At 42.0% G+C, this 24,729-nt stretch overlaps 3 protein-coding genes and 2 long non-coding RNA genes across 19 annotated transcripts in view; 2 read left to right on the plus strand and 3 right to left on the minus strand.

Annotated features, from left to right (window-relative positions):
- LOC111251930 (uncharacterized) overlaps positions 1-524 on the minus strand; it is a 25,629-nt gene extending 25,105 nt beyond the window's left edge. For all 13 annotated transcript variants that reach the window (XM_022809075.2, XM_086990583.1, XM_086990575.1 and 10 more), the window contains exon 1: positions 364-524. In XM_022809075.2, coding sequence (XP_022664810.1) covers positions 364-392 — 29 coding nt within the window. In that variant the 5' untranslated portion in view covers positions 393-524. The remainder of the gene's footprint in view (positions 1-363) is intronic.
- Positions 1-1,874, plus strand: part of LOC147755454 (uncharacterized) — a 2,859-nt gene extending 985 nt beyond the window's left edge. Inside the window, exons 1-2 of one of the 2 annotated variants that reach the window (XR_015328773.1) lie at positions 437-555; positions 643-1,874. This is a non-coding gene — a long non-coding RNA (uncharacterized LOC147755454). Of the gene's footprint in view, positions 1-436; positions 556-642 lie in introns of those variants that run through there. The other variant, XR_015328774.1, reaches the window with a different exon arrangement.
- On the minus strand, positions 1,259-9,009 carry Pmvk (Phosphomevalonate kinase). The gene is made up of 3 exons (XM_022809078.2): positions 7,295-9,009; positions 3,447-4,510; positions 1,259-2,600 (listed from the first exon to the last, which is right to left on the minus strand). Exons 2-3 carry the CDS (start codon positions 3,822-3,824, stop codon positions 2,382-2,384), a joined length of 597 nt encoding a protein of 198 aa, XP_022664813.1. The 5' UTR covers positions 3,825-4,510; positions 7,295-9,009; the 3' UTR covers positions 1,259-2,381.
- Positions 8,605-11,183, plus strand: LOC147755455 (uncharacterized). Its single transcript, XR_015328771.1, has 2 exons — positions 8,605-8,735; positions 9,006-11,183. It is a non-coding gene; the product is annotated as an uncharacterized LOC147755455 (long non-coding RNA).
- On the minus strand, positions 9,265-23,252 carry LOC111251929 (fatty acid synthase-like). 2 transcript variants are annotated; one of them, XM_022809074.2, is made up of 12 exons: positions 23,111-23,252; positions 19,501-19,652; positions 19,087-19,155; positions 18,621-18,760; positions 18,150-18,354; positions 17,599-17,982; positions 17,293-17,398; positions 16,405-17,153; positions 11,366-16,108; positions 10,813-11,253; positions 10,382-10,642; positions 9,265-10,162 (listed from the first exon to the last, which is right to left on the minus strand). In XM_022809074.2, exons 2-12 carry the CDS (start codon positions 19,639-19,641, stop codon positions 9,782-9,784), a joined length of 7,620 nt encoding a protein of 2,539 aa, XP_022664809.1. In that variant the 5' UTR covers positions 19,642-19,652; positions 23,111-23,252; the 3' UTR covers positions 9,265-9,781. The 2 variants fall into 2 exon arrangements, with proteins under 2 accessions (XP_022664809.1, XP_022664808.1); XM_022809073.2 differs by lacking the exon at positions 23,111-23,252 and adding an exon at positions 20,121-20,354.
- Positions 23,253-24,729: the final 1,477 nt, after the last annotated feature.

Here is a 24,729-nt window from a genome sequence, read left to right on the forward strand (position 1 = left end):
GAACTATTTTCTATTTTTTATAATAATAACAACTTCTGGTAATTATGTTATTGCACAGTACCTGCCCCCACTCTATCGTTATGCGAGACATCGGACAATTTAATGTATACGCCCGAAAAATCTATGCCAGCCTTCGTGTTCACCTCACCAATCGCTAAATGGCTATCGTATTAAGCATTGTTTTTAAGTTGATTTTTATTTATTATACTCATATCTTCAACCATGCCTATAGCCTTTTTATTTGTTACTTAATGATTTTCCTTCTAGTCTTTTATGTAATGCCTAACGTATTGGCGTCAAAAGCTCCTTCTATATCACTGATTCTAAAACAGCCCTTTGACAGCGTCGCCTATTAACGCTTACCTTAATGTCAGCTGATAGCCAAGGCACATCCCTTTGCGTAATGACTTCCTACAACTTCCTACAGTGGAGGTGAGATAGCTTTAGTTCGATTCGAAAAGCCATTCAGTATTTTGTACAAAGTCTCGACACATGCAGCTTCGACGTGTGTGTCTTAAGGCGCTGGAGTCGCCAGCCAACGATCTCAACGTACCTGTACGATGCTTTCCTTCTCGCATGCGCGTTAGCAGGCCAAAGAATTGTTTATCTTTTAATAGAATTGATTTCGTTTTGTTATTACAGATGACCTGCACACCACCGGGATCAATGCCGCAGACTGAAAACATTTTCTCAATAGCCAACCTACGCTCTGATAAGACTCGTACGGCCCTTGTATACTGTGCTACGCGCAGGAACTTTTTAATACGATTTAATATATCGATATATTGGCAATAAGTAGGATAGAATATCCAAGTAAAAACAAAAACTTATACCAGTGAGTTAACTTTCTTTGCGTCAATATCTGGTGTACAGTTAAGTAATGACCTTTGAAGAAAATGATAGCAAGTCCACTGAAACAACAGTTCAATAACTTTGATAAGCTAAAGAGGAGCGAGAAAAAATTATTCAAATATACACGCAAACAGTCACGTCTCATTTTATCGTGAACAACCTCACAGAAACCCGAAACACTCGTCGTGAGCTAAATAGGTTCGATGTAAACAAGGACAGATTTTGGTAAGGTATCATTTCGATGCTTCTCATTTACGAGGAATCCCGCTGGAAATAGTCTGCTACAGTGCCTACAAACGAACTGTCTCACTTTTCTCAATACACATGAAAATATTTGAACAAATGTAATATCTATTAATATACATATATATATATATATATATATATATAGCAATAAGCAAAATCATTAAAAGATAATACCGATTACCAATTTTTATTTTTTTTTACTTCGCTATATACTGTATCAACCAGCCCTCGCTTTTCTTATTGATTAATGTTTCATAGTGTCCCATCACCTCGATAATCTTATAGTAATCTGATTTCTTATTATCGTCGAATACAAATGCCGTTGTACGTTACTTTCTATAAACTATATCGTGCGGGCAGAATATGCTCCGCAGAAACCCTCGTACCACCTTGACACCGCTCCCGAGCGGCTATCAAATAACTGCTTAAAATGCATATAGGTATAATAACAAAAATTTATTTTCAGTTTTTGGCTAATAGCATTATCAAGCTACCCTAAAAACAGAGACGTTCAGAGTACCTGGCCGGTCGTAGCGTTCAACAGCACCAAAACAACGCTTATGCATAACTGTCTTTCTGTAGCTATGCGTTTCAACAGTCATATACAACTATGTTCCCTATCGGATTGGCTTGTTGTTTCAGTTTCCTAGTCGCTTCAAACATATATATATATATATATATATATATATATATATATATATATATATATATATATATAGAGAGAGAGAGAGAGAGAGAGAGAGAGAGAGAGAGAAAGACTAGTTACTGTTCTAGCATTCAACATACGTTGAATAAAAACAATCACAATGAAAAAACTTGCTCCTTCCAAAAGCACTCTCCATTTGGCCATTGTAAAAGGCAACGAAAGGCATCATTTATAAAATTCTAACAACAAAAAGACCATCATATTTCATATCCATACAGTATATATTGGCTACAAAATTGAGAGATATTCACTTTGTGCGGTGGACCTAAGTTATTATATTATGACTATGCATTATTAGTATTATATTACCACGACCGTGGTCGTGAGCTACTTAATCGAACGAATATTTTATTATTATGAATCAATCACATAAAATCTGGGTAAATCCTACAGTATTGTATTTATAAACTGAGAACACTCTCAGCTTTTGACGACTGAAAGGCTGATCGTTCATAAACCCCGATGGCATCCTGTAAAATTCGGTCGACCATTTTGGTTAATTCGACACTTTTTTTTTTTAGCATTCTGTTTCCAAAAGGTGTCGATGTTTCAACAATAGATCACTTATTTTTGGTTGTCATTCTTCTTTTGATTTTCGGATAGTATCCAAGGCAAGCTTCAAGCAGCCCCTGAGCAAATCGTGTGGTCCGATGAGTCCGCTGTTATCCATTTCGAAATCCCAGCCCTTGAAGTGGTCAAGTCCACATTCTGTCTCCTCGTCGTCAATGCCCTCCACGAACTTCCATCCTCGTTTCTCACGAACTTCGTCGGTGGCTGTCACTCTACACAGCTTGGTCTAGAAGAACCAGGACGGGACAAAAGAAACAATACATTTAACTATGTGTCGTACGTATGGCGACGTCATTGTAAAACATTTGATTTGTTACGGTCCTTCGTAAATTTTAATATTATAATGTCTTTATTTCACTTATTATACTATGTGCACAGTGTAACCGAACAGTGGCTTTTGAAGCATCCTACTAATATGTTGCTTAGTGAATTAACATATGATAATCCTTGGCCTAACCCTATCTATGTATCATTCATTACTTGTACTTCAATCCTATAAGAATGATATAATTTTTCCTAGCTACAACTGGTAATGGCTATTCAACGTAATCGCCCGCTTCTTCGATGCACATATAAATCAAAACTATAAATGAAAATGCAATATTTTTACCTAGGATCTGACGTGTGTATGTTCTCTGCAGGAATTAAAAAAAAAAACCCACATTTACATTGGACATATTTCCAGAAAATCTAGATAAACTGTTTAGTTCAGCCAAGTACGAGTTGTTAACAGTAACAACTTACTGCGAACTTTACTATAATATAAAAATTTAGATTAAATTATTCGCTTTATAAAGGCGAATGATCTATGAAATTTACAGTAGGTTCCACATCGAGAACGTTATTAAGAAAAAAACAGCAGGGCGAGTTGGTATGTAAAAGGCCATATTTGATAGTAAATGTCTGGAATTGCAATAGAAAAATATGCACTCACCGTGACCGAAAAAAGTGATTACGTATGGATGTACATATGTGCAGAATAAAAAAATTTAAATTCTATTAATTTCATCATATATTTAATGTATAGTATTAGACAGAAATGTGTAGATTGATGTTGGTAATGGATACGTACCGCTTTAGGGAAAGCTCTTTGGAAGAAGTCGAGATCTGTTGTTCGCCGTGCATCACTAACAATCCATATAGGATGTTTTTCACCTTTATATTCGTTAATGGCAAGCCTACAGAAGAAACCGGGATCTTCGTTTCGCTTCTGCTCGCCCCACCTTACCATGGCGGCCCGAAAGTTCTCCTTGTACTCTGAAGCATCAAGAAGTCGACTAAAATCTAATTTGTTCTCATCGGCGTATTCTTTCTTGAGGGGTCCCGATAGTCGGAGGATAACTGTCGAGTTTTCTGGCAACATCTTTATCAATTCGTTAGTTAAGAAGTCTTTGCCAGACTTCCGTTTACCGCTAAACACGAACACGAGCTTGGGATTACTAAGCGACATATCGCCTATTGAGTAGTCCGTTTTACAATTACCAGCTGTGAGATCGATATTGAGAGCCAGAGATGAAATGCGGGCCCGTTGTCCGGTTCATTAATCTATGCAGAAATTGTATTCCCTTGTAAACGCCGCTGGTAGAAGCTGCGCTGGCCTACGTTTAGCTGATGTCGTCTAATAACTTTATTGCGGACGAAATGCGAGGTTTCTGTCTTCAATGACCAATGGCCTCGGCACGACTGGCTGAGTGGCAAATTTGTTGGCTGTTAACTTGGCACCGTCGTCACACGCACACGAACAACCAACTACTGTTCCTTTAAATATAATACGGAAAGCTGCTAATCAACGGTTGACGTCGATTTAAATGAGGATCGCCAATAAGGAAATACCGGAGGAGATCAAACGCAAGAGACGCATCCGCTGCTGTTTGCACTGCGGTCGCTATAGAACGGTTTCGTGCACAAGAAGGAGCTGGGAATCGCCAGCTGTTGACGTAGCGGTGCTGCTCGTCCAAGATATGGCATGGCATAGAGAAAATGAAAAAAAGAAACGCCAAGACGGAGAAGGAAACGGGCGAAGGTAGCACAAACAAACAGAAGCTAGCTAGACGAGATGTGCCAGCGCCGATGGGCTCCCATCTTTGCTCGACGTACGTAGGTAGTCGCTTCGTCGCTTGATCTGCGATCAGAGACCTGCAACGGCAGATAAAGCACAAACAACGTGATGGAACAGACGCCGCGCAACAGAAAAAAACAGTACACGTAATAAATCCTTGTTGTTACACTGTGAGGGCTGCGGTTTCATCATTGGCTATCAGAATGTCTACCTGATGGTTCAATGCCAACGTGTTTGTCTCCTAAACCTAAGGACAGGTAAGGCCGTTGAGGCCCATGGGTACATTTGATCTCGTTCTGGGAGGTAACCGTTTAAAACAGTGCCTAATCACAGACATTGGAAGTAGCACTCGGGACATACCTAACAACATGCATGCTAATGCTTTGTTTTTATGACGCTAAATATTGTTGGCGAGTTTAATATTGAGAACTGCTTAAAGAGATTAATAATACGAAGTATATGCTGATCACACTTTGCGTTTTTATTTATAGAAAAAATATAGAAATAATAAAATTCGATTGACAACTTTCATGTACGATTTATGGTTTGCACCGCCACTGCATTTGATTGCACAACAAGTTGTTGGCCTTCTTTATTGTCCTGTACCGTCTATGAGACCGTGATTTAAAACCTAACGCATTATAACTGTCGCTAGATTCGACCGAAAGTTGTAAACGTAGCTATAGCAGGTGAGACCCAGAGATGTCCCCATTATCTCTGATGCCTTGTAGGTGATCAACACAACACGAAATTACTAACAGTAAAAACATAACATACTACATACTGCATCCGATTGTTACGTAAGTTAAGAATCGGCCACCGTTTAGACCACCCGCTGGGTCACCTAGAACATTTTAGTTCTGTGGTTATGAGGATATGCAACAGGCACCCCGAACTAGACATACCTGGTACAAGGCTAATAAGGTTGATTTTTTTTTTCTTGTAGATATGCACAGTTTCCGTTGTCTAACTAAAACTTCCCAAAAATAGACGTTCAATGAGCTTTAAATATATCATTCATGTAAATTATACAATTTTGAATGGAAAAGTCTTAATACGAGCTGACGAGATTCAGTCGAAGATCAGTATATTACACAAGTATATCTCTTTGACATACAGAATAAAGCCTTCCGTTTACTACCTCAACTTCCGATGATTGATAACTTAACTCCACCATCTCTTAGCGGTCTTGCTGCCAAATTCAACCTGAAAATAAACACGAATACTCGATGGGGGCATTCTTCAATTAGAAAGTAAGCCCGACTTATCTAAGATCATACTCAAAATACGAGGCTTAATGACAAAAGCTTCTATTAAAGAGGATATTGAACTCAGTTAACGTCATGTTACGTATAAAATAAACAGTATACCAATGTAAGCTGCTTGCACCTGATGATGTACAATTTCATGAAACGCTCATTAACCTGACCAGATTTGATCTACCGAGAACACTTTGAACTCTTCTAACGAAATATACGTTTCCATCCGCAAACGCTTTTTTTTTAGCGCAATGGACTTAATCACGAATCATTTGGGTTTTAACTGTTCTTCGAACTCAAGATCTCCCGCCTTGAATAGCATGTACAGGTTTTGAAGTGTGCGTCTGGTAACTGCTGAAAAGCCATATAGCTTTTATATTTTATCGGCATCGTGTATTCTCTTTTCCGAAACTTAACGCCACAAACTGTTGTTCCCGTTTTCTTCTTGCCGAAGACAACTCATCAGCTAACGCTTGGATTAGCACCAACTTGACCCGAAAGGGTATCGACTTTACTATAGGCATGAATGAACTAACCCGATAATAATAGTAATAAGGGAAATTTGTCTGTCGTAGTTTAATGTGGTTTCGCTCTAGAAAAGTGAATGATATTACTTAATTTCTTGCAAAAAGGGCGATAGTTCTAGAGGAACAAATGTTACTCTTATGATTGGCAATTAAAGCTTAAATACTGGGGTAATCATAAGCATTACTGGAAGCTTTGTCCGTCATCTAAAAATGTTTTCTTAAATATCACAGGGTTTATTCTGGTGCTATATTTGTGTGTCACGATAGTATGACAGGGCAGCTAACACGTTCGTCGTGTCGCGACCTCGTTGATGCTGACTGAGACTGTCACACATCGATCGCATAGTTTAAAATATCTACGTCGGTACGAAAACATCGAGCATCTTCATTGATATTTCGTCACGTGACAATTTTCGTCTATAAATATGTTCGTGCCTGCTCGATTGTTTCGAAAGAAAGAAAAAGCTCAAGGACTGTTGAAGACCGCGTATAGCCTGATGATCATGTACGCAGCTGTAAATATTTCACCAACATAGCTTTAATCCAAGAGCATAATACTGAACGGAAACGTCCACTCGAGAGATTAAATCCTTGGGCGTAATTAGGTAAACATTTACAAATCTGCCATTCTTCTTTGATTTCACGCATTGGAAAACCAAACACCTATGGCATGTTTCATTAGATTTGCAAAACAAGCTAAAATTTACGAACGTTATAGTATACAATATTGGCAAATGTTGAACACCTTTATCATATCAACAGTGAAGAAAAAATAGCACAAATTGTTTGGCTTGTGAATGTGGAACAATAAAAGATTCTTGTCAAGATATATACTTTTCTATTTGCGCGTATCGTATCAGCATATCTACGGCATAGTTATAAGTGCTACTTCTTTTTTATTTCCTAGTATTACAAGAGTTATAAAAAAAATATCATGTTTGTCAATCAATATATTTCAATATTTAGCTTCTATGTGACCTGAATGACAGCAACGTCCTGCCCCCAGTATCGATCCTACGAAGCAAATACAAGCAAGAACACTACTATACGTGTTTGTATACGGGTGAAGACCCACTTTGTTTTGAGCAGGAAGTCAGTTATATGATAGGATGCCTAATGGCGGTACTGGACGTAAAACTCGCTCTGTTCAAAAGCTATACTGCCCTTTATTCTTTACCAGAAAAGCGTAAAAAATAACGGGCAATAACAACAAAAGACCCAATCGCTGACTAAACGACACTTCCAGCAACTGAAATACAATTGTATCACAGATACTCAGTTTATCACTACCTCGCCATAGAGGACGCCATCCCTTCTGCTATTGTTTGTGTAAGGAATAAATTATTACAAGGCAAATACTACATATTGCGCGGAAATCTTTCCCTACCGCGCCTTGCCTCCTACCAGCTGACTCGTCCTCCCGACTCGCTGATGCTGAATTAAGGCAGAATGAGCGGATATTATCTCTACTGTTAATACTCGTCATCGTACAACGTCCTGTAATGTTTGCAGTTCTTGCAGGTTTTGCCGGTTCTTCGTACTCTTGCCAGAAACGTGCGCTCCCCATTCCATTCGATTATTTGGTCGTCGAATGCATGCTGTACCCCATCGATAATCCAGTTTTGCAGTGAGCGATCAATCAGTTCCACGAGGTGCTCAGCTGTCGTGTTTAGAATGGTGGATAAAAGGGACATTTGGGGTGCATCGGAATACGCTTCTATGAATTCTCTCATGGGAAGAGACCTGGGCTTGCTAAATTAGTTCTCCTAGATAATACCGTCCTTTCCTCTTCTCAGGTTTCAGCCTCCGAATCTTAGGCACTCTTCGAACTGCAACGCACAACGTTCGACAAAAACACTACAAACCATGTGACTGACTACCCGATATCTCAGAGTGGTCTTACTAATACAAACATGCCACTACTTGTGGCCCAAACTACATTCGCGCAGGTGCACCAAGGACAGGATATATGATAGACAGTGTGAGTAACCGGCGGATGACACCGCAGTGTCCACTCCACTACGTTCTCGTTAGACAGTTACTGGCTTGGGGCATTTTTCAGCTGACTGCGTGCATTTTAGCTTTCGTATTAGGGCTTCGCTCCGGTCAATTTAGAGCAGTGAAGTGCAGTGAATCAACTGAGTCGTAGAAGTAGAGGGCAAGGGAAATCCGAGGACAGAATCAGGAAATGTCCGCTGACCGGCTGCTACCAACTGTCGGTCCGGGCAACCAAAACATACGAACCTTCACGACAGAAATACACCAAAGATATAATAGTCGTAGCATTACTTTCACCACCGATATCTTGCCGCTTTGTTCTGTAGTGATTGTAGAATTAATATCATCCTGACCCCGAGCTTTCGCGGAAGCGGCCATAGGCTGCAAAAGCAGACGACAAATTGGGGAAGGGCAGCACACGAAAGGCAATCTCACCGATCGCTAGGCGCGCACAGAATTTTCTAAGTAATGGATGTAAAATTCGAAACATCTTTTAGACGCGCATCTAAACGAACATGGTTAGTTAACTAGAAATAGATTTTCCGACGTTACCAACAATTAGCTGAATTTGAACGTACGCGCGACAAAGAAAATTCGTGCTGTGTCAAATCTTAAAAATGTTTTTTAAATATATAATAGTATGTTAATCGATATATCCTATATTGTATATATGACTAAAGGTGTGGCGGCAGCAAATGTTCCAAATATATGGTGAAGGTTAAACGACAACACGTTTATAGGATCTCCACAGCCCCGTCATTACGACGTCAGTATGTTTACTTTTACAGTCAAGCAGATAGAGTCAACGGAGTGCTACGATGCATTGACGGGTGGTGCAAATCGTCATACGCCTCGTTCATCTGCTCGCGGCACCGGTGTTGATTTTACGGAGCATTCGACCGCAGTCGTCATATAGCCAAACAGCAGCTTTGTTAACTGATCTTAATATAAATTTTGCAGTACTGGTTAAATCAAAGAACTGCGCTATTAATGTTGTGATAAGAATTCCCAAGATTATATTATAGTGTAAAGCAAAGGCACAGTATCTCTTCTTTACCGTTAGATGAAAATTCTGCTTTTATTTATAAGCAGCCCACAAATTGCTAAATTTTAGATTTAATTCGTATTTCAATAGTATTTAGCATTTGTTGACACGTCTAGCTCCCGGTAGCATTGAACAACTCATATTTTAAATAATTTAGATTAAATGTATATACATTGCGAATACCTTGCATAAGTAAACCTGGGTTATCACAGACGTAGCTAGCGGCTTTGCCCATTCGAGCCTCGAGGCTCGATTTCGGTGGCGGCATTTTTGTGACTCGGCGCTCAAAGCAATACGCTCAGCTATGCCTAATGTTTCTCCAGTGTCATAGACATTACATAAATGTTAAAGCTTTATTGCCTAGCAACTTTTGGTAACTACCTATTGAATTGAGTCGTTGTTTTTATATTCAGTTCTTGATCTCGTTCCTAAACGTAGGTATCACTTTAAAACGTACTTGTTCTTATAAATATATATTTTTTTACTTGGACTCCTGCTGGCCTAGATAGAACAACCGATCTAAATAGTTGTGACAGCATTGATGATATTGGCGCACGCCTGGGCGCCCTTGCCAAGAACAAAGTCTTCATGTTTGCCTTCGACAACGTGAACGGTCACCTTGCCTGATACGCAGCTTGAGAGGCCATAGTCTTCGGGAAGGCGAGCAGCCATATTCCGAAGGCGCGACACTTTCACAAGTGTGACATCGCCGTCGAAATTGTGAATCACCTTGTAATTATTGCCACAGAGTAAGAAATCATAGAAAGCCCGTGCAGCGAGACCGATCTGTTCAGCTGACGGCTTGTCATCCTTGTTAAGTTCTTTACTCTGCAGAAGCATGTCCGTGACGTAGTTAAGCTTACCTTCCCAGCCAGCGATTTTTGCGAGGGTCGCTTTCAGCTGTAATTAAGATAAAATTACTTAAATATAACAACTTAAAATATTTAAGTTGGTATCAGCGCTCATTGATGGTACAAGGATCAGGAAAAATGATCGTAAGATCTGATGAATATAATTACTTCAATTATATTCATTATACTTTGGTTATCTACGGTCGCTATGGTTAGTTAGTCCTAAATAACTGGATAAATTCTGGTTTTATTCATTAATAGAAATTACCTTAAGGTAATCGATGTCGATGTATTGCATTATGAACGCGCACAAAGCGCTAGTTTCTTCGCCATCGATATCGGGAGTTCGGCTTTTATGCGCTGCCGTGTGAGCGAGAAGGAACGTAGGCGCGCCGTCAAGTAGGACAAGGCTGTTTATTTTATATCCCTGCTTTTGTAAAAGACACGCAATCTCGAAGCCTACGGTGGCGCCAAACGAGTATCCGACAATGTGGAACGGCTTATTCTTCGGCTGCTTCGCGATCATTTTCTACAAAATAAAGTATATTGGAAGTTGAATTGAATGTTCTTATAGTCACTACTCTAAATTAATACTCTAGTACTAACGTGTCAATTAGTAAGTAACTTCGTGTGTCGTATGCATGTCTTGGTAATCGATGAATACAATGCTATATTGTAGTCAGCATGATCTGAACGTACTGGCATGTAAGACACTGCGAGCTGCTGGATTGATGTAATGGGCACATCAGCAGTACGTTGGATTCCGATAACCTGTCGTTCCAGTTTGCTGGCGAGTTCCATTAGGTTGTCCACATTACCCTCAATCGGGTGTAACAGGAAAATAGGCTCATCGGTTCTCTTAACCGAATTCATCTGAAGTAGGGGTTGTGTGGCGATAAGCTGCTTTTTGAGCACAATCTTTGGCACGTCGGCTATTGCTTCTGAATGGTGTTGCTGTTGCTGAATGATAGACGCCTCGATTTTCTTTTCAGTGAATGCAGCGTTTGCAGTTGGTTCGGTAGCAGCTGGGACATCAGCTACTGGACCCACTCCGGATTGCATTTCCTTGATTTTCGCCATATTTAGAGTGCGAATGTCCTGGATCGTTAGGTGGACATCAAGTTCCCTTTCCAGAAGTTGCTACAAAAGAAGAGTAAAAGAATGGTCTGTTGGTTTGGCTCTATACAATGACCGTAATCTATTATACATGGCTCAATTTATTGTACAGCCCGGTCACAAAGGAGAGACCCACCTTAACTTCGACTCCCATCAGCGAATCCATACCAAGTTCTCCGAGAGTGGTGTTTTGGTTTAGTTTAGAAGCATCTTTCACTCCGAGGACATGGGCGACGCTGGCGCACAAGTCAGCGCTACTGCTGCCAGCCGCTGTCTTTACGATTTCCGCTTTCACCAATGAAGAAACCACTGGGTGATCCTGCGCCATGAACTGATCCATAACATTGAAGCACGAAATAATCCTCTGGGGCAAGGTACCTCCTACAACAGTTTCGTTACCGCCCATCGTTTCAAGGACGACACCGACATCTCCAATAGCACCCCACTGGATGGCGAGTCCAGCAAGTCCTTGAGCTCTGCGCTGCTCGCAAATACGTTCCATTACCGAGTTAGCATAGCCGTAATTAGTCTGCCCTGCGTTTCCTCGTCCACACGACACTGAAGAGAACACTACGAAGTGTTCCAGCTCAGGACACTCTTTACGGACAGCAACGTCGAGGTTCTTTGTACCCTCTACTTTAGGGGCTGATACAATGGCGTAATCTTTTGCGCTTTGGTTCTCAATGAGCGCATCTCGAAGCACCATAGCCAAATTAAAGATACCGCCGATAGGTTGTCCAAAGATTTTCTTTGCTTCTATCAGAAGCTTCGTTGCCCCATCAAGGGTCGCTGCATCATTCGTAAGAACATGCACCTTAACTCCTGCCTTCTGCCAGCGGCATATAGCGTACTTCTGATAGCCGGTTTTAATTCCAGATCTAGAAGTGAGGATCAACGATCGAACTCCTCGGCTAATCATCCAGTCAGCAAGCTCAAGCCCGAAACCACCGAGGCCTCCTGTAATAATAAAAGTCTTCTTGTTCGAGAAGCTGGTACGTGTGACAGCGCTGACTTTCATCGGTGAGGGAACGACCAATTTCTGCTGTTCTTCGTCGCGAATTTTGATAACAACTTTGCCCATGTGTTTTCCAGAAGCCATAAAACGGAAAGCTTCTTCCACTTGCTCTTTATCAAACACGTGGGTGTCAAGCGGACGTACTGCTCCACTCTTAATTCCTTCGGTAACTAGGCGAACCACTTCGAGTTTATCATGGGCGACGTGCGGGTCGCTGCCAAACAGGGCGTCAAGTAGGATTCCGTGGAAGGTGATGTTTTTAAGGAAGACGGCCATTCCTAGAGCCGAATTATTGCTAAGGTCGAATTTTCCGATTTCTAAAAATCGAGCATGGTTGGCGAGACAGCGAATTGAAGCTTGCAGCTTGTCGTCAGCGAGCGAATTAAGGACTAGATCAACGCCTCGGCCTCGAGTTTCGTGCATAATGTGTTTCTCGAAGGACAGGTTACGCGAGTTTGCGAAGTTGTTGTCCTTGAGTTGAGGGAATCTATTTTTTAAAAAATTGCGCTTCTCTTGCGATCCCACAGTGGTATAGACTGTGCATCCCATGCTGAGAGCGATGCTGATCGCGGCCTGGCCCACTCCACCAGAACCAGAGTGGACCAAAATAGTTTCACCCTTACGCAAACGACCGCGGATAACCAAGGCATAGTAAGCGGTAGAGTATGCGACCGGCACGGTGGATGCCTGTTCCAAGGTCCATGCATCCGGAATTTCCCATAGAAAAACGGGGTCCACAATGACTGAGGTAGCCAAGCCCTCTGCAGGAACCTGACCCATGACACGCCGTCCCTGAGGATCCCGGCCAGAGAATTCGAGTCCAAGCACACAATCAGAAACGGCTAGATCTCCTGGAAGCGCATCCGGCGGAAGTTTACCGGTGGCCAACATGATATCACGGAAGTTCAAAGGAGCGTAATAGACACTGCATAGGACTTGACTGGTTTCGGGCAGGTTGCGTGTGATTGGTGACTGATACCATTTCAGCGAGCTAAGGTCACCTCGAGTCTGTACGTTCAAGAAGGCATGCTCCGTCGAGATATAATTCAAAGTCTTCTCCATTGCGTCCAGGGTAAAGTGACGCATGGTTCCCCATTCGCCATTCTGGAAGACGTTCATCACTAGATCCTTAGCCACGATCCCTTTGTAGAAGGTATGGGCAAATGAAAAATCAGGAATCGTGCGTTTGTTTGTACGAGAAGCGTCGAAAATGGCCCTTACATGTGAGCCACCAACCTCTTGGCGAAGGCAGTTGACGAGGCCGACAATTCCGCTGTCCCCGACGTCTTCTGCGAACAGCCAAATGTTTTCACCTTGTGGCTTGCCCTCGAACTCCTGAAGCTTCGTCTTCAGAAGCTCCACCCAGCCGTACTCTCCGTTCTTGACCTTCAAGAATGTATGTTTATTGGTCTGCGTGTTGTTTGGCTTCCGTGCCAGAAAGCTTGCTGATGTGCTGTTTGTTCGCGATGCGATATATTCGAATCCGGCACTTTTCAAAGCGGTCTTAATATCCGTCAGTTTTTGGGCGTTAACATCGAAATCGATCACGGTACTAAGGAACTTCTCTGTGGTCGAAATTGCGTGGCGATGATTGATAAATACAAAGCCGGCGTTTTTTAGGAAGCCAGAGACCTTCCTCAAGACGTTAGGAAGCTCAGTTATAGGTACAGCTACATTCTTCAGCACAACGAGATCATTATCGGCTGATATGCCACTGGGTTCCGAGGAAATATCCCATGATTTGCTTTTAGCTCCACTGGGTAGGTTTTCCTCAGAAATGCTGCTAGGATTTGGATGAGCCACGGTATAGTCTACGCTATACCCAATGTGTGATAGATTAATGTTCTCAATAACCTTTTTACCCATGGGGCCATTGTCAGTGTTAATCTCAGTGATGCGAAGTTTCCTGCCAGAAACATTTTCGACGACTATATCCATTAAAGGCCTGAGATTTCTCTCGTTCCATAGCGATGCGTTGAGAAGATCATATTGAATCTCTTCCTTACGGCCCTGGAAGGCGTTACGCAAAGCACCATTGATGGGTTGTCCATTTTCAACTAATTCAAGTACTTCAGCAAGCAGCTTTATAACTACTCCTTGGACGCTGTGCATGGTAATATACTTCTGGATTACCTCCTCAGATACCTCAAAGAATCCGTTCATTATTGCAGTCTTGTTTTGACCTTCCTTTTTTAGGATGCGACTCAAAATCGTGCTGCATGCGTTCACGTACTCTTCGTTGGTCGTATCGCTAACTTCCATAGTATTGGGCGTAAAGTGGTACTCCTCGAGGAACGGAGCGGCCTGTGCGTTTCTTCTGGGAGCTATGTTAGCTTTAAGGCCCTTAATAACAGCTCCTCCAGCCAGACAGGTGTTCATTTCCTTATCGTAATAGACCGTAAGGCTTTCAGGTTGGTGTTGGACAGCCTTAGCGTGAGCAACGGGATCAATGCGACACTGGCTGACTCTCACGGGGAGGTTTAGGGTTCTGTACTTATTGCCAAGGATCGTAAACTGCAACATGGTGTCGAGGAAGGTAACCCAGTTATCTGCCCACTTTAACTTACCGAACGGAGCGTTAATATCAGCTTGAGCGATGCCGCGAAACATCCCGTGGTACTCGTATCCACGCAAACTGAGTTCCTTATAGATATCTGATCCTTCGAGTTCGTATTTGACTGTTTCGGGTACCACAGGAATGTAAGAATCGAGAAATGCTGCGTTCTCAGGAACGTACGCTTTTCCAGAAGCCGCGACCATTCCGCTTTCAGTAATCTCCCACTGTCCAGTGGTGACCATAATGTTTACAAAAAGCCGGACGCTTCCGGTTTTCGGCAAGATTGTAGCACGGTGCAGAGTGACGTTCTCGAAGATAATTGGCATATCAGTCCATTGCTTACCAAGCCGCCTAGCGAGGGCCTTCCATGCAAGGATCATGTAACCAGTAGCAGGGTAAAGCACACGACCATCAATTTTGTGACCTTCCATATATTTTTCTGGACATTCCTCGTTAGACAGATCAACTTCGGTAACATCTTCCGCTGAGCTGGAAGCTCCTTCGAAGTCGTTCCATTTGCACACTCGCCAGTCGAGACCGTGATCCCAAGCAACAAATCTTGAAAGGTTCGGTGTCCCTCGCGGAACCGGGTACTCAACCTTGGGGTATAACGCCGACATATCAATGTCGACATTCAACATGTGAAGCTTTCCTAGGGCGGTCAAAAAGGTGACAAAGTTATCGGTGTTTTTCCTCATCAGTCCGACGGAATCGCACCTGGGACTAAGACTCCTCTTGAGGATGGCTTGAAGCAGGGCATGTGGAGCTATTTCGATACAAATCGCATTGTCAGGCAGAAGGTCGAGCGCTTCCTTGAACAGTACGGGCGATACCAGGTTGTTGACGTGGTACTCAGCAGAACAGGTTTTGGCAATGGGTTCGTTCCAGCGGCTTTTAGGGATGGAGGACGAAATCCAACGCGCCGAGCGGGGTTTAGCAACGGGGACTAGCTTGTTGAGAGCGGCTCGAAGCAACGGAGCAATCTGTTCCATGTACACAGAATGAAAGGCAACGTCATTGGAATTAACTTCGCGGACGAAAATGTTTTCGGCTTTGAGTTCAGTGCAAATAGATTCCACAGCCTCTGCAGGTCCCGTGATCGTGACAGAATCCTCACTGTTATGGCAAGCCGGCGTTACACCATCGCGGCATCTTTTCGAAACCTGCTCCCACGTCAAGCCGACGGCAGCCATGGCGCCCTTAGGCAGATCCGAGATCTCTATACACTTGCCACGCCAATAGGCAGCCAGCACTGTCTGCTCTGCGGTGAAGCCTCCATCAGCGTATGAGCAACCCAATTCACCGACCTGTAAAGAAAATCAGTCATACAACAAATTGCTTGTGAACAGGGGAAAGACACTGGACTCTCTTGAGGTTAGCCTCAGATACGTATTTCTTACTCGCAGTCACTGACATGTTTCAATAATTTGTAACTTAGTTACCACCATTTAGTTTATTAATTTGGACTCCTCTAATTAACCGATCTACAGCCAATTCTTTGTTCTCAGAGTATTATTCTGATGCCATGTTTGAATGGATAACCTAGGCTTTGCTTCAATCTTCAATATTACAATATTATAATCTTCAATATCACAACGCTTACCGAGTGTCCAACAATTCCATCGGGGCGGATACCCACTGCAAGCAAACAATCCGTGAGCGCTACCTGAACAGCGGCGATTGAGACAAACGGTACCACCGTCGTGGTAATTTGGATTTTGTCTCCAGTCAAAATCTGCAAGAGATCGAATCCAAGAGGCTCGAGCAACTTGTGGGACTTGCGAATCGATTTGGCAAACACGTCAAATTCCATCATTTGGCGAGCCATGGTGGGCCACTGTGCACCCATACCAGTGTAGATAAAGTAAATGGGTCGCTTTGTTAGTTCGGCGTTATCTTGGACAATGACAGGTTCACCGGAAGGTGGCAGAATTGCAAAACCTCTCCTAGTCATCAAATGGCTAGGTGCTTTATTTACTCTGTTAAGAAGATCATAAGCTGCATCTGGTAAAATTTCAGTGGCCAAACGCTGTAGAACGATTTCAAGACTTTCCTCGTTACGGCCGCAAGCCAGTACGAGGCGGGGTATATGAGGTTTTTGGCGTGTCACCGAGTTGACGTGCTCTCCCTTGTGTTGCTCAAGGATGACGTGCACATTGGCACCGCCAAAACCGAATGAGTTCAAACCAACGCATCCTCCAGGAAACGGAGTAGCTTCGTGAACGACCTTTATGGATCCGTTTATCAGAGCAGGAATATTAGGGTTAGGGTTCTCGTAGTGCAAGTTCGGAGGGATAACGCCGGTTTCCAACAATGTAACCACCTTCGCCAAGGAGCACATACCGGAGGCGCCTAAAAAACAATACAAGCAATTATCAGCGACGGTTGAACAGAATGTCGTTTTGACGAGGTTTAAGTAATTCAAACTAAGAACGTTGTATATTGCACTATTTCAGTATATTTTCTTTGTAAAATATGTACTCATATTTACTTTCAGCATGTCCGCAGTTAGACTTCACTGAGCCAACATAAAGACATCCTTTGCGGCCCTTACAAAACACGTTATAAAGAGCGCCCGATTCTTGAGGATCTCCAACCTGATCAAACAAATTTGTAACTGCGTTAACAAGATTGTGGCAACATAAAGGTAACAGAAAGACATATACATAGTAAGGCATATCTATGCCTTTCTGGTGGGTTAAGTGTATTTACTCGTATTTTGGTCAGTAATGTGGTTTTATGATGGTGAAGATATACTTTTATTGTGCATTTACGTACATTTATTAGCAAACTGTACCTTTGTTCCAGTTCCATGTGCTTCAACGTAAGCCACTTTCCTTGGGTCAACCTTGGCCTCGGAGTACACTTCCCTCAAAAGGATCTCTTGGGTGTGACCTCCGGGAAACGTAATTCCTTCGTTCTTGAAGCCGTCAGCATTAGCTTTGGCGTGCACCACCGTTGCATACACACGACGCGCGTCTGCTCGCTTCTGCAGAAAGACGCAGCCAACCGTTTCTGAACGTACGTATCCTTTACCATTTTCATCAAAGGCACGGCACATACCATCAGGATTCAACATTGACAGGCGATGGAAGTTTAAGGCGTTGCTGGGCTTCAAGCACAGGTTGGAACCACCCACAATGGCAGCCTCACACTGATTTGAACGGATGGCAATAACAGCCTAGAAAAGGATAGAAAATGTTAGAGATACTGTGTACTTCGCGGTCGGATCATGATAAAAACACTTATATGAACGGCATAACGTTACGCTAATGGATCTAACGACTTTAAGTAGTGTCTTTAACTCTTAGCGGTATAACTGAAATTTGCTAAGTTTATATTTTATACCTGCGTGAAAGCTGTCATGGCTGCAGAGCACGCAGTATCTACGGTGAACGAAGGCCCAGTGAAATCTAGAGAATAGGAAATGCGGTTTGCGAACATAGCGCGGCAACATCCGACCAGTGAGTAACCATTGATTTCGTCAGCGTTTTGATCGAGTGCCTCGCCTGACTCCGATTCCGAAGCGCCGATATATACACCGATCTTCTTCCTGTTCAAAAACGTGCGTTTATTAGTAGGTCATAACTGAATGCTTTGATGATTTCGGATAAAGTTAGCATGTATAAAATAAAACAAGCAACAGTTGAAGCCTCCTTTTTGGACCTTCATTATAAGAACGACGCTTGATTATGACGTAGTAACTGCGTAGTTGATTCGTATATGTAAATGCACCAGTGATATTAAAATTTAGCCAAGTATTTAGGCGCATCAAATACTTGGCTAAATTTTCGAAAGAAACAACACAAGTGAACTAACCTTCGAAGAGTAGAAGGTTCGTATCCGGCATCTACAATCGATTCGTATGCAGTCTCAAGGAACAGCCTCAGCTGAGGGTCCATGAGATGCGCCTGTTTGGGGTGTACTCCAAAGAATTGTGCATCGAACTTTGACAGATCCTGTAGTAAGTGTGATGCCGGTTAGTGTTTTTCTGCTGTTTATAATAAGAATTGATTCCAATTCTTACTCATACATTATTCATATGAATGGACAAGCATATTTCATCGATTACTTACGGAGTCTTGGAGTAATGGTGATGCTCATCTTCTTATGTTAACAATAAAACCCTTTAAGTAAATCTGCCTGCCATTTAATATGATCTCGGTCCTCGAGTCAAATTAACTTATTTTATTCAGTTATTTTATTCAGTATTGATTACTTTAGTTAATAAGCGCTGTCGGCTAACACAAAAAATCGTCAGAGGCATTTCAAACAGGCATACAACCTTGATCTTGCCAGCCCTTTCGGGTAGGCCGTACATCCCGCGTGGCCAACGCACCTCGTCGTCGGTAACCTAAAACAATCAGTATCATCCTACATTTAATCTGTTGTTGCCTCGGTCGTTTTCGGAAGTTTTTTTTTTCTTTTTATTTAGGGCGTTTATTAACTCTTTTCGCCGAAGGGCGTCATACAGGCCCGTGCAGGTTAGGTGAACATTACAGCATAATGAAGGAGAATGGTAATAGGCAGTAGATAGCTCATCGGAACATCTTGTATTCGAGCTACATTTTGTTTTATCCACGCATACGGATTTGAAAATCTTTAATTTTTAGTGACCAACGTCTATGTAAGAAGAACATTACAATGAAACATCTGCGTGTGTTGTTATTTGTAAAAGGCGTTTCATGAGAAAAATTACCATGTCCACCCCGTTGTAAAGTTTCTGCTGAAACTCTTCAATTCCATCGGCCTGGGGAAAATAACCGGATATTCCACTAAGGACGATGTCGTCCTTAACCTCCCATTGAAACATTTCGGGTCTGCCGTCTTTGTAGGACATTTTGTCTGTTTCTGAAAATAATAAAAATAGTAATAATCCATAACCATCATCAAAAATAAAACTGTATTATATCTACAGCTATTGAACTTTTACGAACAATGATGATAAATCATAGTAAGATAATAGCCATAGTTTGACTTATAAAAGTTTTTATATATAAAAATGTTTTGCTTGGCATCACTTCACTCGTCTTTCAGATCCGACCAAACATAATAGTACCATTGCCTTTTTGCAGGGCATTGTTATATAGAGAATAGCTGCAATCAGTTGTTTTACATCTTCATTTAATCACAATTTTTGTGCGGAATATGTCATTGGCGGAGCTTGAACCACCGACCCTATCTTTCTAAGTCAGGTGATCAATTATTATAGAAAATATAAGGCTATTGGAGCCTCCTTTTGTTCTTCGATAGCATTTAGTTTCATTGATCATCAACCATCACAGTCTCATCATCACTCCAGTACTACACGATACTTACTCAGAAGGTCGTATTTTACGAAGCCGATTTGCGCGAAAATTTGCGCTTCGAAAAACAGCAACGTTTGTTCACGCGCTACTTCACACAATCAAGTCCGAAGTAACGATGAGTTTCAAAATTTGTAGCGGGAATTTGATTTTTCTATATACGAGTCACCAATATGACTCTTGATTTACTCTGGAGAATAGAAACACTGTCCCCAGTCTTCTTTACTCCGCACTATCGAACCGACCACCGTACTCTTGCAGGATTCGCGCACCCTTCTTATAGCTGTCGGCCGCGAGAGGTCGCCTGCGTCATTCGCCCCATCGGCGGTGGCTCCGTCATACGGTGAGCGAGCGAAGCTCCCGCTTCGTCGGGTGACGCGAGACGTCATCCGAGATCGCGCGGAACCACGAAGGGAAAGTCAGTCCCATTATTGCCTTCCCTTACCTAAAGAAACGCAGGGCCGGACCAGCCGAAGCAAACATACATGGCCAGCACTCGCATCGACTGGCGGCGCACAGTCGTCTAGCAGGCGAGAAGGAGAATACCGTGAAAGCAGAAACACTCTAGGCGGGCAATACAACTTAGAACGTCGCTCGATCAGCAACCCTCGACTCTCACTAGTAACGACTACTATTCTGCAGTGGTGGTAATATCATAGTGGTCATCACAATCATCACAATTATCATTAACGTTCGCAGCCCCAACAGCTGCTGCCGTCTCCAGAGCCATCGGTGGCGGCCGTCGATTTCGAGAAAGAGTGCGTGCTTAATGTTTATGAGCATTGATACACGTCTGCTGCCTCACTGATAACTGTACCTTAGTAGGCAAGGTTAACCGTAAGCTAAGGTAGGTAGATAACAGACGCAAGATGGCTATGCCTAGACCATCATGACGATACGGCCGATACTGAGAGATATCGATAACAGTCGATGCTAATAATGGTGACATGTCGTCGAGCATGAGAGGAGAAAGAGGCTGAACAAAAACAAACATTGGTTAAACCGAGTGAGCTTGAATAAATCTACTAAGAAGATAGCATATGTATATTCATCCACAGTCGTGTTTTTTTTTCGGATGATTAGATCAATGATGGCGTGTTTACCATAATTGTAGCAACAATGTTAGGTTCAAAAGGTTTTAGACATATATTATGTTTGTATGGATAAAGTTTAGTAAAGAAGTTAATGCAGCATTGACGCATTGAGAATTTGCGTATGACGCCTCTTACGTAGTAGCTAAATCGAATTCTCTTTTAAGTAAATTGGGAAAGCTAATATCTGTATTTAAGTTATTACCATGTTGAATGCAATAGCAGAATTAACCGCATTGTGATATGTCTAATGGTAATATATCTAAAAAGTCACACCGAAATCCTATTTACATCCTTTCACTCACGAATTTCGCAAGAGAAGGAATTATAGATTGCCAGGAACAGGTATGTGACCCAATAAGTAAGAACAGATCTACAAAATTTGCTAGCATCCAAGAGCATTTCAAAAGGAAAAGTGGGACCATCAGAGGGGTTAACTGAGGGACATGAGCGGAAGAAAGGTCTCTGACGATACTACAAGTTCGAATCTTGAAAGCAAGCAACGCAAAGTGCAGGCATTATATCTTATCAAAGAAGAGTAACTCGTTTAAGGTCTGGAAATCATCTTCAGAAGAGGAGCTTTAGCTGAAACATTAATGTTTGTTGAGTTTTCTCGGTATCACATGTCTGAAGCAACAAAGGCTGAGCTTCGCCAAGTGGTACGTCCTGTACCTGAGTGACTCTTTAAAGGAAACAGTACGAGATCCCTTATTAGTATTAACAACGAGATTAAATGATCGCTAAGTTTTTATAGCCTTCACACAGGAATGGTTCCGTATATCACTGCCACGGCCTGAGAGGCTTGATATGGCAAAGCACTCGCGCAAGCTATAGATAGATCGCATCTTTCGAGATTTTGGAGGAAAAATAAAATTTATAACAACGGTAAATTTTTGAAGCTCATAGACTAATTTTTGAGGTGTTCCAATGTTGACTTTATTTTGTGCCAACATAATACGATTAACCTGTCGCACCCTAATGGACTACCATTTAAACCAATAAACCGTGCTTGGCATGCACCCAACGTATCCTTACATTTGCAGGACGACTGGACGGTGAAAGTAAATGGGAGCGAGCACTATATGTGGAGATACTTCAAAACAAATCTAGGCATTATCCGTTGACCACGACTTCCAACATCTATTAAGACTACTATGCACGAACTTTTCCAGAACAGTGGACAAGAAATATTGCCCGTTAGCACATCTTTGCTTTTGACTAATTACATACGTGTCCTTACGTGTCCTTTACACTTCTAGTCAGCTGTGAATTAATACGTTGACTATAGTAAGAGCTATCGAAGCAGTTGCGTCCAACCGCTTGTTCGGCACATTTGCAGCCCTAGGGCTCTACCCAGTTTTTGTAATTATCAGAACTACCTCAAGCCCGAACGCGCTGACGTAACTGAGTCCTGCACGGTTCTTGTTTTCGCGTCTCTTTTCGGTGTTTGCTATGCCCGAAAATCAGCTCGAGTGCCGAAAAAACCCGCAATGGTGGAACTAACGGTTACGATGTACCTGCTCCAGCAAGAAATCTAGAAACCTTAGAGCTGTCGTTCGAAGCCGAAATTAAGCACAGATGACACCGCCACTCTGAATTCTCCTCGACCACAGGGTTCTTCAATAAATGTCCTCAGTTCGAAGTGTTGTCTTTGAGCACCGTGAATCTGTTCTTGTTTTAAAAGAACAGAGTTCCTAACGAGTCACCAGTTGATACTGTGTCTCTGTAGATTTGTAGAATAAACTGGCTTGGATTGTTACGTACACATTCTTAACATCTGCGTAACTTGCTGACAGTGCGCCTAGATTAGACGAAAGTTCGAAAGTGTGTGAACGTCAGGCCAAACCTACTTCGTGAACACATCGAGATATCTATTATACTCAGCGTAACGAAACTAATTTGCAGGACATACCTGAAGCTAGGTGAATATCAACTGGATCACAGCCTTGAAGCCTGCTGATGGGCTGCTTTCGATGGCGTTTCAAAGTACCTGTTTTTGAGTGACAAAGGCTGAACAATAACGAAGTGGTGATCACATAGAAATCACGCACTGGTACCTGTCACGATTTGTCACAGTTATATTAGTACGCTGCAAAGCCCTTTTAAAAACTTCTCAGCGTCGAACTGGTGGAACGGCACCGTAACGACAGTTTATTGTCACTAATACAATACAACTTGGCCACACAGAGAATCCCACGCCGCCGTCGCCGCCGCCGCCGCCGCCGCCGCCGCCGCCGCCACGTGTGTATTATTCTTACGACCACACACAAAGAAGCTAAGTCCAAAAATACTATACTATATCTGCTGCAGCTAATGCTTTCGAAGCAAACTTATTTGCAAATTAATACTCATTTTACGAAAGGCCACTGTTAAGCTATTGTGTTGCCCTGATTTTCCGAGACCTTCCTTCTGATTATTAATATGAATCACTGTAAATAGTTACTATTCGAAGGAAACTTTTTCAATCTTCCCTACATTTAGGATAAATAAAACATACAAGATTGAATCTATCACGTTCTATAAGAAGTGACTGTCGCTAATGCACGGAGATCGAGTATATAAGAACAATACAACTTAGGAATATCTATGGATTTTATAGGCAGTGGTATTTTCGACACAACCATTTGTTTTATGTCCTGTTATCGATCTTTTTACATACATTTTCGAAGAGGCGATTTAATTATTTGGGTGACTGATTGGACTATCGGCGGTGCTATGCCATAGAAAGATGGGTGCCAACAAGTAATAGTAAACAAGGTTAATCAGAGAAAAATGTTGTTAATAGCTATGACCAATTTTGCAAGGCCAGTTCCTAGTTCGTGTACGTCCTTTAGCTCGTAGTGATATTGAGGGAAAAGCTTGTTTTTTGAAACTAATTTTCTTCTTTTTATTACTTTTATCTCATTTGATATAAATTTTGCAATAGCAACTTATACTTGGGAGTCGCATATAAATGTACTAAGCTATAAAAAAGTCGACAAATAATTTTATTGGAAACAGGAAATATGGGCATAATTTAGACACAGTGACATAAGCAGAAGTCCTATTTTCTTGCTACGAACAATGACAAACATTATATCGGTTTGGAATTCTTTAAGAAATTCGATTTTTTTAATTTTTGCAAACACAGCCACTGGGTCTTCCCGAAATCACCTCCCGAAAAATATTTTGAAAGTTTGCGCATTACGATATATATATATATATATATATATATATGTTGTGTGTATTACTGAAGCCACATGTACAATTTCTGCCAAGCTATTTCGGATCACGGGTGCCAGTCAACTTTTGCCGCATCTATCTCATTATATGACCCTAATTCAACTGTTCAGTTATACAGTATATAATAGTACCAGTAAGTTCAAAGTTACACTTAATGAGCGCAGATAATCCGGATATATATATTGTACTATAGCATACATATGACCGTATTGATGAATGTGACTAATTATTATTGCAGCGCCAATGTGAATATATCTGCCTGGAGCAACTATATAGTTCAGCCAGTCGATGAGTCATTGCCCTCCACCG

Source organism: Varroa destructor, unplaced genomic scaffold, assembly GCF_002443255.2.
Source record: "Varroa destructor unplaced genomic scaffold, Vdes_3.0 BEIS01000005.1, whole genome shotgun sequence".
NCBI classification, from domain to species: Eukaryota; Metazoa; Arthropoda; class Arachnida; order Mesostigmata; family Varroidae; genus Varroa; species Varroa destructor.